Source organism: Sarcophilus harrisii, chromosome 2 (genome assembly GCF_902635505.1).
Source record: "Sarcophilus harrisii chromosome 2, mSarHar1.11, whole genome shotgun sequence".
In the NCBI taxonomy this organism is placed as follows: Eukaryota; Metazoa; Chordata; class Mammalia; order Dasyuromorphia; family Dasyuridae; genus Sarcophilus; species Sarcophilus harrisii.
The window spans coordinates 446,642,251-446,656,805 of NC_045427.1; the positions used below are offsets into that span (position 1 = coordinate 446,642,251).

Consider the following 14,555-nt stretch of genomic DNA (forward strand, 5'->3'; position numbering starts at 1 on the left):
CATCAGTTCGAACAAATTTTCCCACATCTGTCTGAAAACATCTCCTTCATTTTTTCTTACAGCTCAACAACATTCCATCACATACACAACTTGCCTAGCCATTCCTCAGTTTATGAGTACTCTCTCAGATTCCCATCCTTTGCCACCTCAACAGAAGCCATAAATATTTTTTACAGTCTTACTTTGTTTTGTTTAATAATCTCTCCTCTCCCACTGCTTTGGTCTTTAACCTTCTCCTTTCTTTTCTTCTTTCATATGTTTCTACATTGAATGAGATATATGTTTGTACCAACTCTGTATATGTACATATGCATATATGCATGTATTAGTTCAGATGAGAGTAAGGTTCATATGTTAGCTGCTCCCACTAAGCTACTTCCTCCTTTGTATAGAAGTTTAGCTATAAAGCCAGATTATGTTAGGTGATTTTCTTCTCATCATCCTTTTCCTTCTCCCTCCTATCCATCCCCTTACTCCCTAACCTAGTATTTCTCTCTCTCTCTCTCTCTGTCTCTGACTCTCCCTCTCTCCCTCCCTCCCTTTTTCCCTCCCTCCCTTTTTCCCTCCTCTCTTTCTTTTCTCTCCTCCTCCTTTCTCTCTTTCTCTCCCTCTCTCTCTCTTTTTCTTTTTCTCTCTCCTTCTCTCTCTCTCTCCCTCTCTCTCCTTCTCTTTGGTATCATAGAGCCACTCACAGGACTTCTGTCTAATTAGATTCCCTCTACAACCCCTGATGATAAGGTTCAGCAGGTACATTTATCATTTCCCCACATTAGAATGTAAGCAGTTTATCATTTTTGACTTCTTAAGTTGTTCGTTTTGTATTTACTTTTTTATGGTTCTCTTAACTCCTGCATTTAACATTCAAAATTTCAAGCCTCATAGAATCACTTTCTCCTTTAAAGATTAAAGCCTTTCCTGATCTCCTTAAGTGCTGATATCCTTTTTCCAAAACTACCTTGCATTTTCAATCAAAATATATGTATTTAGAGTTTTTATATGCCTGTATTTATAAATGTGTTTGTGTGCTATTGCGTCTTCTTTTAGAATGTAAGTTCTTTGAAAGAAGGAATTGTTTCACTCATTTTAATTATTTTTGTTCCCAGTATCTAACATACTGCCTGTCATATAGTAGATGCTTAATACACATTTATTGATTTATTAATTAAATGGTTGGTTGATGACTTCTCATAAGAAATTAGATTTTCCTAGGTAAACTGTTGAAACATTATGAAATGGACTTTAAACATTTTCTTGAAATTCTTAATTGCGTTCGTTGCTTTGCTTTATGTAAAATCATAAATGAAAAAACATGAGTTTATGACCCAGAGTCCATGACCTTTTAAAAAAATACTTGAATAACTATATTTTTATGTTATTATTTTCTTTATGATGACAGGAATTTTATTGTACTCATTTAAAAATGTTATTATGAGGAGTCCATAGACTAACACACTTCCAAAAAGGGCCAGGACACACAAAAGTTTAACCTTTATAAAGAGTTTTTAAGAGTTTCTCAATATTATGAACGGAATAGTGAGTTATCCTTTTATGACACTATATTATAAGCAAATTTTTCTTTATAAATCTACTACAGTAATCATTTCTGTAATTCATGCATTTAAATGGGAACATTTCACACATAACTCCACTTAGTGTTATTATTAAGGAAGGGATCTCAGATTTCATCAGTCCAGGGACTTTGGGGCTGTTATCAATACAGATCTCACCTCCTCCATTTTTGGATAACTAATTCTTTGTGAATTGCCCTGACTAACAAAAAAAATAGACTTCTGAAAATGAACTTCTTTGCCTTCCTAGGATGTCTTTGGATGGGAGGTAATTTAGCCAATACTCATCTTTATGCATAATTGTTTCAGCTTGATACAGTTGAGAACCCAGAGTTATCTTTACACTATAAAAAGATGCTGAAAGTAGACATCAGTTGGAAAATTTTACTTTGTAACTTAAATAAAACCACTAAGACAATATATATGCCCTTAGAAGTAATTCAGTAGTATCCCAGCTATTCTAAATGTTTTGAGCAACATAGTTTATTTTTCTTTTTATTTGGCTTTTAAATTTAATTCTTATAAGAATGCCAATTTAGTCACTCCTACCTCAGAGGGATCCTCTCATATAAACATTTCCTGACCCTTGGGTGGGCCTCCCAGAACAGATTTCTTCAGAAAAGAAGAATCAGAAATGTTGCAAAGGCAGGAAAAAGGTGACAGTGAAGTTAATATTTATGCCTTATCTATACATGATGTGGGACGGTTTTGCCAAACACTGAATAATTTTCCTGTGGGAAACTTGAGCCCTAAAAGGAAATGAACATAGCTAACTAGAGGTCTGCATATCACAAGGGGCTCATGTCTATTTTTAGCCTAGCCCTATAATGCCATATTTGGAAGGAAATTATGTGATATCAGGGCACAGTTTTTTTTTTTCAATAAATAGTTGTCCTTTATGAAGATATCAATCTCGATGTAAACATGTGCTTTATTTTCTGAATTCAGCATACATAATAGTGCTTTTGTAAATATGAATCTTAAATAACATAGTTTTTAAAATACTTATAAGGTTAAGAAGTAATAGACATATTTCTGGAACATGTAGTTGTATATTTATAGTTCTGGAGAGTTCTTTTTATATTGAAGATAAAGTACAGATCTAGTTTCAGTATATAGTTTTTTTTGGGGGGGGTTCTATAGTGTTTTTTGATGTTTAAAATCAGATTGTTATTTTTGGGTAGAGAGAAAAGAGAAGACTTGGTTGTTGTTTTTGTTTCAATGAAAAGAACATTGCTCTAAAAACTATTTGCACCTTTATAATGGAGAAAAAAATTAATATTGAAATAGTAATTAGTCAGTAAAGAATGTTCACATCAAGTAGGATGGAAAACTGTGTGATATAATGGAAAGACTACTAGATTTTAGTCAGAAAATGTGGGGTTTGAATACCATCCTTGATACTTACCTGCCACATGAACACATGCAAATAACATGCTCTCTGACTCTCATCTTCTTTCTATCCACAGTAACTAACTTGGTACTTGGTTCATAATAGATGTTAATTAATTCTTATCAGTTTATTATAGTATTGGTTTAGGGATAGAACAGACCTTAAAGGTAGCTCATCTTGTATAAATTCCTCAATTAATAGATGATAAAACTCAGGGAAGGGGAGAGAAGAGAAGTGGATGAGTGCACACACACAATTAAGTGAATTGCCCTTAGTTCATCTAACAAGTGCAGAGAGAGGAATCAATCTCAGGCTGTGTGGCTCTAATTTGTATCCCTTTATACTAAGCAGTAGTGGTAATAGCTGCCATTTATTTATTATTTTTAAAATATATTAATGATGTCTTTTGTCTTTATACCACATTCTATCAAAGGTAAAAATCCTTTTCCTCACCATCAGATTGATTCTTTCCTTGTAAAAGGAAGAAACAATAATCAAGAAATATCTTCATCAGGAACACCTGCCAGTTCTTGCTTTAAAGTCCCTTGCCTCTCTCCAGGAAGGGAAGAGGACAGCATGTTTCATTATCCATTTTCTAAGACCATCAGTAATTTTTCATTCACTCAGCATTTAGCTTTTTTGTGATGGATTCATTTATCTTGTAATTGCATACATTTTTTATTTTCTTTGTACTTATTATACTCTGCACTGGTTCACACAAATCTTTCTATATTTCTCTGGATTTTGCATCTTTATTATTTCTTACTTAATAGTAGTAATCTATTATTTTCATATACCATTGTATTTTGGGCTATTCTTCAAATAATGGTCACCTATATTGTTTCAGATTCTTTAATAATTTCCTTACTCTATCACAGAGGTCGACAGAGTATTAACCTCACAGGAGAGGATTTCCTGGGGAAAACACTATAATGATTATTATCCCAATTATCATTGAGGAAACTGAAAAATAAGAGTGGGTATAATTTGGTTATGTTCACACAGCAAGTGAGTGTCCAAACCTAGAGTTCAAGGCCAAGTCACTTGACTTCAGGCCCATTCTCTCCCTACTATACAAAATCATCTGCAGTCAGTATTTGAATTGAACATGATCCAAATTGATGGTTTCTTCCATTAATAAAATGATGCCTTACAGCAGGCCTAAGTACTGAATATCAAAATATGCATAGGAAAAATATTTTTCAACCTCACTGTGCCCAGAGGTTATAAAGCCTATTAGAGACAGCATTAGATAGTGAAAAGAGTACTAAAGTTAGAGCTAAAGTTCTGGGTCCAGGGATCTGACCAGGACTGGCTATGTCACCTCAGAGAAACCACTTTACCTCCCTAATAATTAATGTCCCTATTTATAAAATGATAATAATACTATTTCAGTTATTCAGTAACATTAAGTAGTAAGTTATCTTTGGATGCCAGGTACTAGAAATATAAAGACAAAGAGGAAATAATCCCTTCCCCTAAGGGGCTTAGAGTCAGTTTAGGAGGTAACATGTATATGGGTAGTAGGTATAGACAAATATATACAAAGTAACTGAGGGATATGGTAAAATGCTAATACCTGGAGAACTTAGTGAAGACGGCCTCATATAGAAGATAGCCCTAGAGTTAATCCTCAAAGGCAATTAAGAATTCAAAAGAATTCAAAAGGTGAGAAGCTAGATAACACAGTACATAGAGCATTTTACCTGGAGTCAGACAACTTTTGGAGTTTAAATCTGATCTTAAATATTTACTAGCTGTGTGACTCCTGGGAAAATCATGTGACTCTGTTCATCTCAGTTTTTCATCTGTAAAATGAGCTAGAGAAGGAAAAGGGCAAACCACTTCAGGATCTTTGCTAAGAAGCCCTCAAATGAGATCATAGCTGTAGAGGGCTGGAACTTTGGAGAAGTATACTTGAAATAAGAGTATTTACAACAAGGTGATAACTCAGTGGAATTGATGAGATGATGGTTCTCCAGTATGGTGATGTAATGGTTCTCTCGTTCACACATATTCAGTATGCTGTAATGATGTAATTGTAATAGGGTATTTAAGGGCTGAGAAGGACTGGAAATGAGAAATTCCATCTTTGACTATCTTGGTAGCTCTCCTGCCTCCTGCACTCCTCCACTAAGATCAAGACTGGGTAAGACTGTGACAGAAAAGAGACAGACTCTGACTATCCTCATGGTGTCTATTCTCCAGAGACCAAGGCCTGCCCAGAAGTCCGCCAGAAAGTTAGCCCAGACATTATACACAGCAAATACAACTGAAATGACAATAAAAGAGTTGAAGAAGGAATGTATTCTAGACCTGCCCTCTTTAAAATTTCTAATTAAGTTTAAAGCAAATTCAGTGTCATACTTTGTTCTTGAGGTGAGACAAAGGATAAAATACTTATAATTAGGAGACCCTTGTTGAGTCTCGGTTGTGCTACCTATTTTATGGCATCAGGCAATTCGCTTAACCTCAGTTTTCCTTATCTAAGGATCATAGCATTTTACAGTGCCTAAACTGCAAAATCACACTGTCCAAAGGTACCTAAGCAATCATTTCCTCCACCCAACCTTGAACTTCAGAAATGTCGTGAGGAAAGTATTTTACAAACTATAACCTGCTATAGAAACTTTAATTGTAAGCTCTTTATAAATGAGGAACTATACTATTCACTGAATTAGCCACAGGATAGCAGAACTGAAATAGATCTTTTTTAAAATTTTGATAATAGCTTTTTATTTTCAGAATTCACCTATGCAAAACCTTGTATTTCAAATTTTTCTCCTTTCCTTCCCTCATCCTCCTCTTCTAGACAACAAGTAATCCAATATGTTAAACATATGCAATTCTTCTAAACATATGAATAGATATTTTAATAGAACTTAGTGGAATGTGAAATTTCAAAGCTGGAAAACATAGGTTAAAAAAAGGACTTGGCTAGAATAAGTGGCAAAGGTGCAGGAGGCTTTGGGATAGAATTTAGTCCATGAAATCTATAAGAAACCATAGAGGAAAACTCTAAAGTTTCACATGAGAAAACTAAAGCACAAAGAAAGGTAGTGATTTATGCAAGGTCACAACCCAGATTTTTTCATTCCTGTCCACTTAGATGATATTTGTTGCCTCTCTCTTGAAAGTTCCTAGTTTTCACCCATTGGCTACTAAGCATGGCACCTTTTAAAGTCTTCTTCCAATCTTTTTCTTTATTTTAATGTTCTGGTTTTGTTTTATCTTATTTGTATATTTTTCCAGAATTAAATTCTAAATCATCTGGGACAAGGTGTATTTTTTTCGAGAGCAAAACAACAACAACAAAAAAAACATCTTGGTGTTTTAAAACAGTGATATGTATAATTCAGTTTAATTTGGTTTTGTTTTTGTACATGATCACATTGAATGCATGCATTTATAGGAATCCTAAGAAAAGGGATCTTTGTCATTTCAGACATAAGCTGTTCTAGGAGTAGCATTCTTTCAAAGACTGGTTTATTTCTCATGGCATTCCTCTACTGCCTTTTCATTGAGTCCTATTTCCTTTTTCTTCCTGTCATTCTTAACTTTCTGTTTTTCAGCCTGAGTTTATGGAAGGGTGTGTATTCAAAAGGGTTTCCTCCTGTTCCCTATACCCTGCTAATGCTGAGAAGTTGCCCAGCAGGCCAATTCTCACAGCAAGGGATAAAAATAGCCTGCAAGAAAAAAAAAAGATTACACAATGTAGGGCTGCAAGGGTTTGTACTAACCAGGCATCTTTCAAAGCCAGGATTAGGGGAAGAAAAAACATGGCCCTAACATTATAATTTCCTTAGATTTTTCACTGCACAAATTATTTACCGGCAGCTTTAACAGATGTACCAGGAAACAAGCAAGCTTCTTTGTTCTTTCGATCACACATACTAAAGGGACATCAGGAACAAGGCATAGTGAAAATAATTGACTAGAAAATATTAATATGAAAAGAGGGACAACCTTGTTGCTTGAGTTGGTGGTTTCAGGGGTTCTTCCTATTTGAACAATTAGCCAATTTACTTTTTAATTTTGCTGATAATTAAAATATCATTACCAATACTCTTAGACAGAAAAGCCTGTATAGAAAGAATATGTTATAACATGGAATGTTAGAGGTAAAAGAAACTTTAGAGAATCCTAGTATTTCCCAAATGGTATAACTGGAAGCCTATTAAAAAGGTAGAACTTGACCCAATGGCTAATTCATATTTCTCACATTTATACAATCTAGTTTTAAACAATCATTTGTTAAGCACCTACAGTATGCTAGGCCCTGTGCTAGACCCTATCAGAGTGAGGCACTTATGTCCCATCTGAAGAAACATGTGCGTTGATAAGTAAATACTAAAAATAATGTCATTGACAATTTTCAGATAAAGAAATTAAAGTCATTTCTAGTCATATGAAAAAATGCTCCAAATCACTACTGATTAGAGAAATGCACATTAAGACAACTCTGAGATACCACTACATACCTCTCAGATTGACTAAGATGACAGAAAAAGATAATGACGAATGTTGGAGGGCATATGGGAAAACTGGGACACTGATTCATTGTTGGTGAAATTGTGAATGGATCCAACCACTCTGGAGAGCAGTTTGGAACTATGCTCAAAGGACTATCAAACTGTGCATATGATCCAGCAGTGTTACTACTGGGCTTATATCCTAAAGAGAACTTAAAGGAGGGAAAGGGGCCCACATGTGCAGAAATGTTTGTGGCAGCCCTCTTTGTAGTAGCTAGAAAGTGGAGAATGGCTGAATAAGTTATAGTATATGAATGTTATGGAATATTATTGTTCTGTAAGAAATGGCCAGCAGGATGATTTCCGAGAAGCTTGGAGTGACTTACATGAACTGATGCTGAGTGAAATGAGCAGAACCAGGAGATCATTATACACTTCAACAACAATACTATATGATGATCAACTCTGATGGACATGGCTGTCTTCAACAGTGAGATGATTTAGACCAATTCCTATGGTCTTGTGATGAAGAGAACCATCTGCACCCAGAGAAAGGACTATAGGGATTCAGTTAGCTCATACATGGTATTTTCACTTTTTTTGTTGTTGTTTGCTTGCTTTTTTTCTCTCACTTTTTTACCTTTTTGATCTGATTTTTCTTGTGCAACATAGTAAATTTGGAACTCTGTTTAGAAGAATTGCACATGTTTAACATATACTGGGTTGTTTGTTGTCTATGGAGAGGATGGAGGAAAGAAGGGAGAAAGATTTGAAATAAAAGGTTTTGCAAGGGTAAATGTTGAAAACTATCTTTTCATGTATTTTGAAAATAAAAGGCTATTGTTTAAAAAAAACCATGGGGAGGGATAATGTTGTTGAAAGAGGGAAGCTGTAATGGCCAATGGGGGCTAAGAAGAAACATAGGAAAGCTTCATGTAGGAAGTAACACTTAAGCTGACCTTAAAAGGTGGGAATGATGCAGAAGGTGAAAAGGAACAAAACTAGGATATTGATTTTATGAATAGAAAGAAGTAATAGATGGGAAGATGTAGTGGTTGATTTGGCAGTATTTTACAAATGACTGACTGTGTAAGGTGAGAGAATGAAGACTTGAAAGTGACTGAAGTTATAAACCTAGCGTGTCAGAAAAATGGTGGTACCCTTGATTTAGGGAAATTATTCCAGCCAGACTGTACTACTTTGTTGTTCCCTAATTTCATTCTGCCTTTTCTCCATCTTTTTACATTTGCTTAGGCCTTTAATGAACAGTGCTAGTTAAAAATTCTTTTTTTGCTTCTTGGTTATGTGGTAAATGAAAGTCAAAGATATTAACTTTCTTAGAGGAAAGGCCTGCTAAGTATCATACTTTCCTCTTGTCTCTTTGTTCTTGTCTTATTTTCCTAAATGTCACTTAATTAAAATTGATTTGTTCAGTTTGTTTGCCCATATGCTGGCTGAATAAAATATTTTACCCATGGTATTAATGTTTTTAAATAGATAAGTCTTAATTAAGTGTACTACTGAAGACTTTTTTCTCCCCGTTGTTTTCATTTATTTCAGGACTACTGTCGTTCTGTCTCATTGTATTAAATTGTTACTACTTTACATATAAGGAGACTAAAACCTTCATTGAGCAAGTGATTTGTCTAAGATCATAAACTAGTACTTAAAAAAATCAGAGCTCATAGTACTTTTAGACTCTAAATCTAGTGTTCTTTTTGCTATATCATGCTTTTCTCTTCACCCTCTGCTTCTAAAATGTATGTATTATCACTGTGATGCCCAAAGTCATATAAAAAGAAAACATTTGTGAGATATTCAAAGTAACCTTGAAAATAAACAACATAATAAGATAAACAAAAACATTACTATTTTACAAATTTTTCTCAATCTGCCTTTCCTTCACATTCATCAGTTTAGATTATACTAAAAGGAAATTACATTAAATTGTATAGTGTATTGTACTAACCTATCTGTAAATTATTTCTGAATCCAGTAAATCTTTTTTTTTTTTTTTTGAGGTAATTGGGATTAAGTGACTTGCCCAGGGTCACACAGCTAAGAAGTGTTAAGTGTCTGAGACCAAATTTGAACCTAGGTCCTCCTGACTTCAAGGGCTGGTGCTCTATCCACTGCACCACCTAACTGCCTCGAGTCCAGTAAATCTTATGAATGGATGGACCCGACATCACGCTTCACACTTTGACTCCTTTGGCCAAAACAGAAAAATTTCATCTTAATCTTTTCCCATATCCTGTTTGGCATACAGCACTTCATTTTCCACAGTAAGCAGATTGTTATCTGTAAGCAGATCTTCATTTTTACCATGTTTGCCTTTAGGATGCTCTAGAGTCATCCTTCCCATGTACAAGCCTTGGGCCTTGTGCCAGAGGGTCACTTAAGCCACTGTGGATCTAATTGCCCAGCCTCTCCACCCCCACTCTACTGATCTTGGCAACCACAAGCCATAAGGGAGAACAAACCTTTTCTAACATGAATATGCTGACTGTTCACCTCTTCCCCTGAGACATTAGGTTAGGTTAATTCCTATGGGACATGTTTTGGAAAGGTCCTTTTTTCCCTCATGCAAACCAAAAGGTCACCAGTTCTTTTCTTTTTTAGAAGCAGCACTTCCTTGCTGTGGGGATATGAGATATGGCACAGACATTGGACAAGAGGGGCATTAATGCTATTTTGGTCAAAAGTTTAGTTTCTGCTCCATTCTAGAGCTCTCAAGACACTGGATATACACCATTTGTTATAATCCTTCACTGAAAGGACTAAAATGCTTCATCCTGACGGAAATGAAAGCTGGAACCTTGTGCCAATAGAATATAAGCTCTGAGGAGTCTTGCTAAGATGGAAAGCCATAAAGGGCTTAACAATGGATAGTCCAAAAACCAGTATAGTTACATTTGGACATTCTCAAACCAAGAGGATCATAAGTTGATAAAATTTTTAGCCACTGCATCTCCCAAAAATCAACTACCAAGTTATAGAGGGGGTTGTGGTGGGAATGCCCATACTGATGAAAAAATCCAATTCTGTGAAGCAACCTCAGAGAAATAGTACCCACAAATTAACAATTTATAAGCCATATCATTCTATTGATTAATAATGAAAACTTTTTCTGCCTTGTATTTCCACAGGAATCTCCCCAGGACAGTGCTATCACTAGGGATATTAATCGTACATTTCCAGCTCATGACTACTTTAAAGACACAGGAGGAGATGGCCAAGATTCTTTATATAAAATATGCAAGGTAAACAGTTCAGTTTTTAGTGGGTTTAAAATTATCAGAGGCATTTCCAAATTGGAACCTTAATTTCATATTAAATTTTGAGAAATCACAATAACAAATTGTGATAAAGGATCTCAATAATACAAAAAGGAAACAATTCTTTGGAAATAGTTCTTGATTTTAATCATGAATCTTTAGGTAGCAATGAAAGAAAAGACAAGAGGAATACCTGTTTAAACTATTTTTTAAGTACAAAAAATTATTGACAAATTGTCATTTTTTTCCTTACTGATGTAAATACCTTGTCTGTCTAGTTATTCCCTACTCTACTTCTACATTTAGAAATATTCCTGAATTAGTTTCAAAAAGTTTAAAGCAGAAAGAGATCTTAGAGATCAAGTCCAACACCTCTTCAGATGAGGAAACTGAGGTGCTTAGTAAGGTAGAGTAACAATACAAAGATGTAACTGTTTACTACCTCCCCTGGCACACCATAGCTAACCTGGCTGCTGCCATGCTTCACTTCATTTCTCATCTTCTTGACAGCTATCTTACTGTTACTCTCCTTCCCCACTTACAGTTATGAAATCATAATCAAATCCATACTGCTAGTATTACGAGAAAGAGTATTTAATTTGTGGTTTCATCCATCACTATAACTTTCCAAATCAAAATACCCTTTCCTGGTTACCACTCCTTTATATATGTTATCTTTTCCTTCTTGAGAAAAGAACTATCTTTGCTTTTGTATCTGTATCCCTTGAACTTGGCACAGAGCTAACTAACTCCTACTAAGCACAATAAATGCTTTTTTATTCATTTATTGCCCAAGATAAGACAGCTACTAAATAGCAGAGTGGATATCAAAGCCCTCTCTCAGTCAATACCCAGAACTTTTTCTACTAGATGATATTTTGAATGAAACTTTATTGATGGATTATGGACTCCTTTGAAATGAATATTGTCTCTCTAAGGTGTGTTAATTTAGCACCTTCACTCAAGATGTGACAAATCAATCAGAAATCGTTTATTAAGCATTTATTATGTACCAGGTTTTGTGCTGAAGGCTAAAGATAGAGAGTAAAAACAAGTACCTGCCCTCAAGGAACTTACACTTTAATGGGGGAGACAAATAAGGAGGTAACTGTTAAAAATGTAAATGAATAAGTACAAATACAAATTTCAAATGGCAGAAAATGTTTATTTCTATAAAATGTCAAAAGCTGTGAAATGAGATAAGTGTATTAAATTACAATAATATGTTACCTACTTTTGTTATTATGAGTTATATACTCTGTACTTTACCTCTGAATCTACTTCCTGCAACATATAAAGATGGGAATGGAGAAAAGGTTTTATTATTCCCACAATCAAAGAGAGTTGCACTTTGGTGCTTTTTAGTTTTTTCTTCAATTAGTCAACAAATCATTAATAGGCATCTTCTATGTACTAGGTACCAGGAAAATTAGGAATACTGTACTTTAGTTGGGGAACCCTGGTGATTCAGTGGATAAATTGCCAAGCCTACAAATTAAGCCTTAGATAGCTACCAACTTTGTGGTCCTGGATAAGTCACTTAACTTTATTTGCCTTAGTTTGAAAAAATATAACCTCCCAAGATGGTTGTGAAAGTCAAATGAAGTAATAATTGTAAAGCACTTTGTTCAGTACCTGCTACATAGAAAGCACTATATAAGTATTAGTGATTATTATTGGTATTTATTATTATTATTATCCCCTCCTCCTCATCTCACATCAACTAGATGCCTTCTGCCACTATTTCCTCCTTTATGCCCGTCTCTCATGAAACCATTCTCTTTGCCAAGAAAAATCCCTCTCTATTAATCTCATTTCATCCAATATTCTCTAGTACTTTGTTCCCTTTATCATCTTTACTTTCTTACTTATCTTCAATTAATCTCCCTGTCATACTACTTCTCTATTATTTACAAACATGCCTTTATCTCTCCCATCCTCAAAAAGCCCATACTTGACCTATCTCTGTTAGTTCTTATCCCGTATTTCTTCTGCCTTTTGTGGCTTAACTCCTTGAGGAAGCCATCTACAAAGATGCTTCCACATTTTTTCCTCTCACTTTTCTCTTAACTCTCAAGTCTGACTTCTGACCTCATCATTCAACTAAAACTGATGTGCCTGGAATTACTAACGATCTTTTTGAATTGCCAAATCTTGTGACCTTTCCTCAGTTCTCATCTTTCTTGACCTCTCCACAGCCTTTGACACTGTCAGTCTCTTCTTGTAATACTTTCTTCTCTCTAGGTTTTTGTGACATGGCTCTCTCCTAGTTCTCCTCCCTCCCTGACTTCTTTTTCTCAGTCTCTTTTTCTGATTCTTGATCCATTTCACACCCTCTAATTACCAGTGTTGGGCCAAACTGGGTGGCCCAATGGATAGAACACTGGGCTCAGAGTCATCTTCTTAGGTTCAGATTTGGCCTCAGACACTACTAGCTGTGGGATCCCAGGCAAGGAACTTCACCCTGTTTGTCTGAGTTTCCTCATCTGTAAAATGAAGTAAAAAAGGAAATGATGAACCCCTCCAAAATTTAAAATCCAAGAAAACCTCAAATGGGGTCACAAGGAGTTGGACATGACTGAAACAGCAACAAGAGCAGACCATGAGTGTCCCCAAGGGCTTTTTCCTGGGCCTTCTTCTCTTCTCCTTCTCTTCTTTTTCACCCTGTGACCTCATCAGTTCACATAAATTCAGTTCTCATCTCTCTACTAATGATGCTCAAATCTACTTATCCAGGCCTGATTTCTGCTGACCTTTAGTCTTGTATCACTCATTTGCCTTTTGGATGTCTCAAATTGGATGTCCTATAGATCTTTTAAACCCAGCATGATGAAAACTGAGGTCATCTTTCCTTATAATTTTTCCCTCTTCCTAATTTCCCTATTACTGTTGAGGGCACCACTGTTCTCCCAGTCAGCAAGGCTCACAATCTAGGTGCACCTACTTGTCATCCTCAAGTCCTCATTCTCTCATCCCTCTCCCCCCACAGTCAATCTGTTGTCCAATTTTGTTGATTTTACCCTCGTAGGACTTCTCATGTAGGCTTCCTTCTCTCCTTTGACATTGCTACCACCTTCATCACCTCCTGCCTGGACTGTGCCAATAGCCTGATGGCCAGTTTGCTTGCCACAAACCTTTCTCTCCTCCACTGGAGGAGTTTGCATCCTCCACTCAGCTGTCAAAGTGATTGTCCTAAAGCACAGGGCATTCTAAAGCTGTATCATTCCCCAGTCGTTTCCTATCACCCATAGCATCAAATGTAAAATCCTCTCTTTGGTGTACACAGCTCTTCATGACCTGCCCACCCACCAAGCTTTATAGTTTTCTTATAACTTTCTCCCCTCCTTCTCCCAGCTCCCACATACTTTGCAATACAGTGACAGTGGTCTCTTTTTGATCAAGAGACATTCCAGGCATTTTCTTTGACTATCCTCCTCTTTACATGTTCTTCCTTCTCATCTCCACCTCCTGGCTTCCTTCAAATCCTAGCTAAAATTTCACCTGCCTCAGGAAATCTTTCATGATCCTTCAAATAGGGCATTCTCTCTATTGATTGTGTCCTCTTTATCCTGCATATGTTTTGGCATATGGCAAGTCTGTACATAGTTCGTAGATTTTGTCTCTCCCATTAGACTGAGTTCCTTGAGAGCAAAGACTGTCTTTTTACCATTCTTTGTAATCTTCAACTCTTAGCACAGTGCCTGGCAAAAAGTATGCAGTTAATAAATGTTTATGTACTGACTGACTGATAAGCACACAGGAGATGTCCAAGCAAAGTGCCATGGGAAAGATGGTAAGGGAGAAGTACTACTTTCCAACTTGGAAGACTTCATAAAGAAGATGG

General features: G+C 35.8%; 1 protein-coding gene across 6 annotated transcripts in view; it reads left to right on the plus strand.

Annotated features, from left to right (window-relative positions):
• The window catches only part of RABGAP1 (RAB GTPase activating protein 1), a 198,137-nt gene that overhangs the window by 142,434 nt on the left and 41,148 nt on the right, over positions 1-14,555 (plus strand). For all 6 annotated transcript variants that reach the window (XM_031954259.1, XM_031954261.1, XM_031954262.1 and 3 more), the window contains one exon: positions 10,583-10,696. In XM_031954259.1, the coding sequence (XP_031810119.1) occupies positions 10,583-10,696 (114 nt within the window). The remainder of the gene's footprint in view (positions 1-10,582; positions 10,697-14,555) is intronic.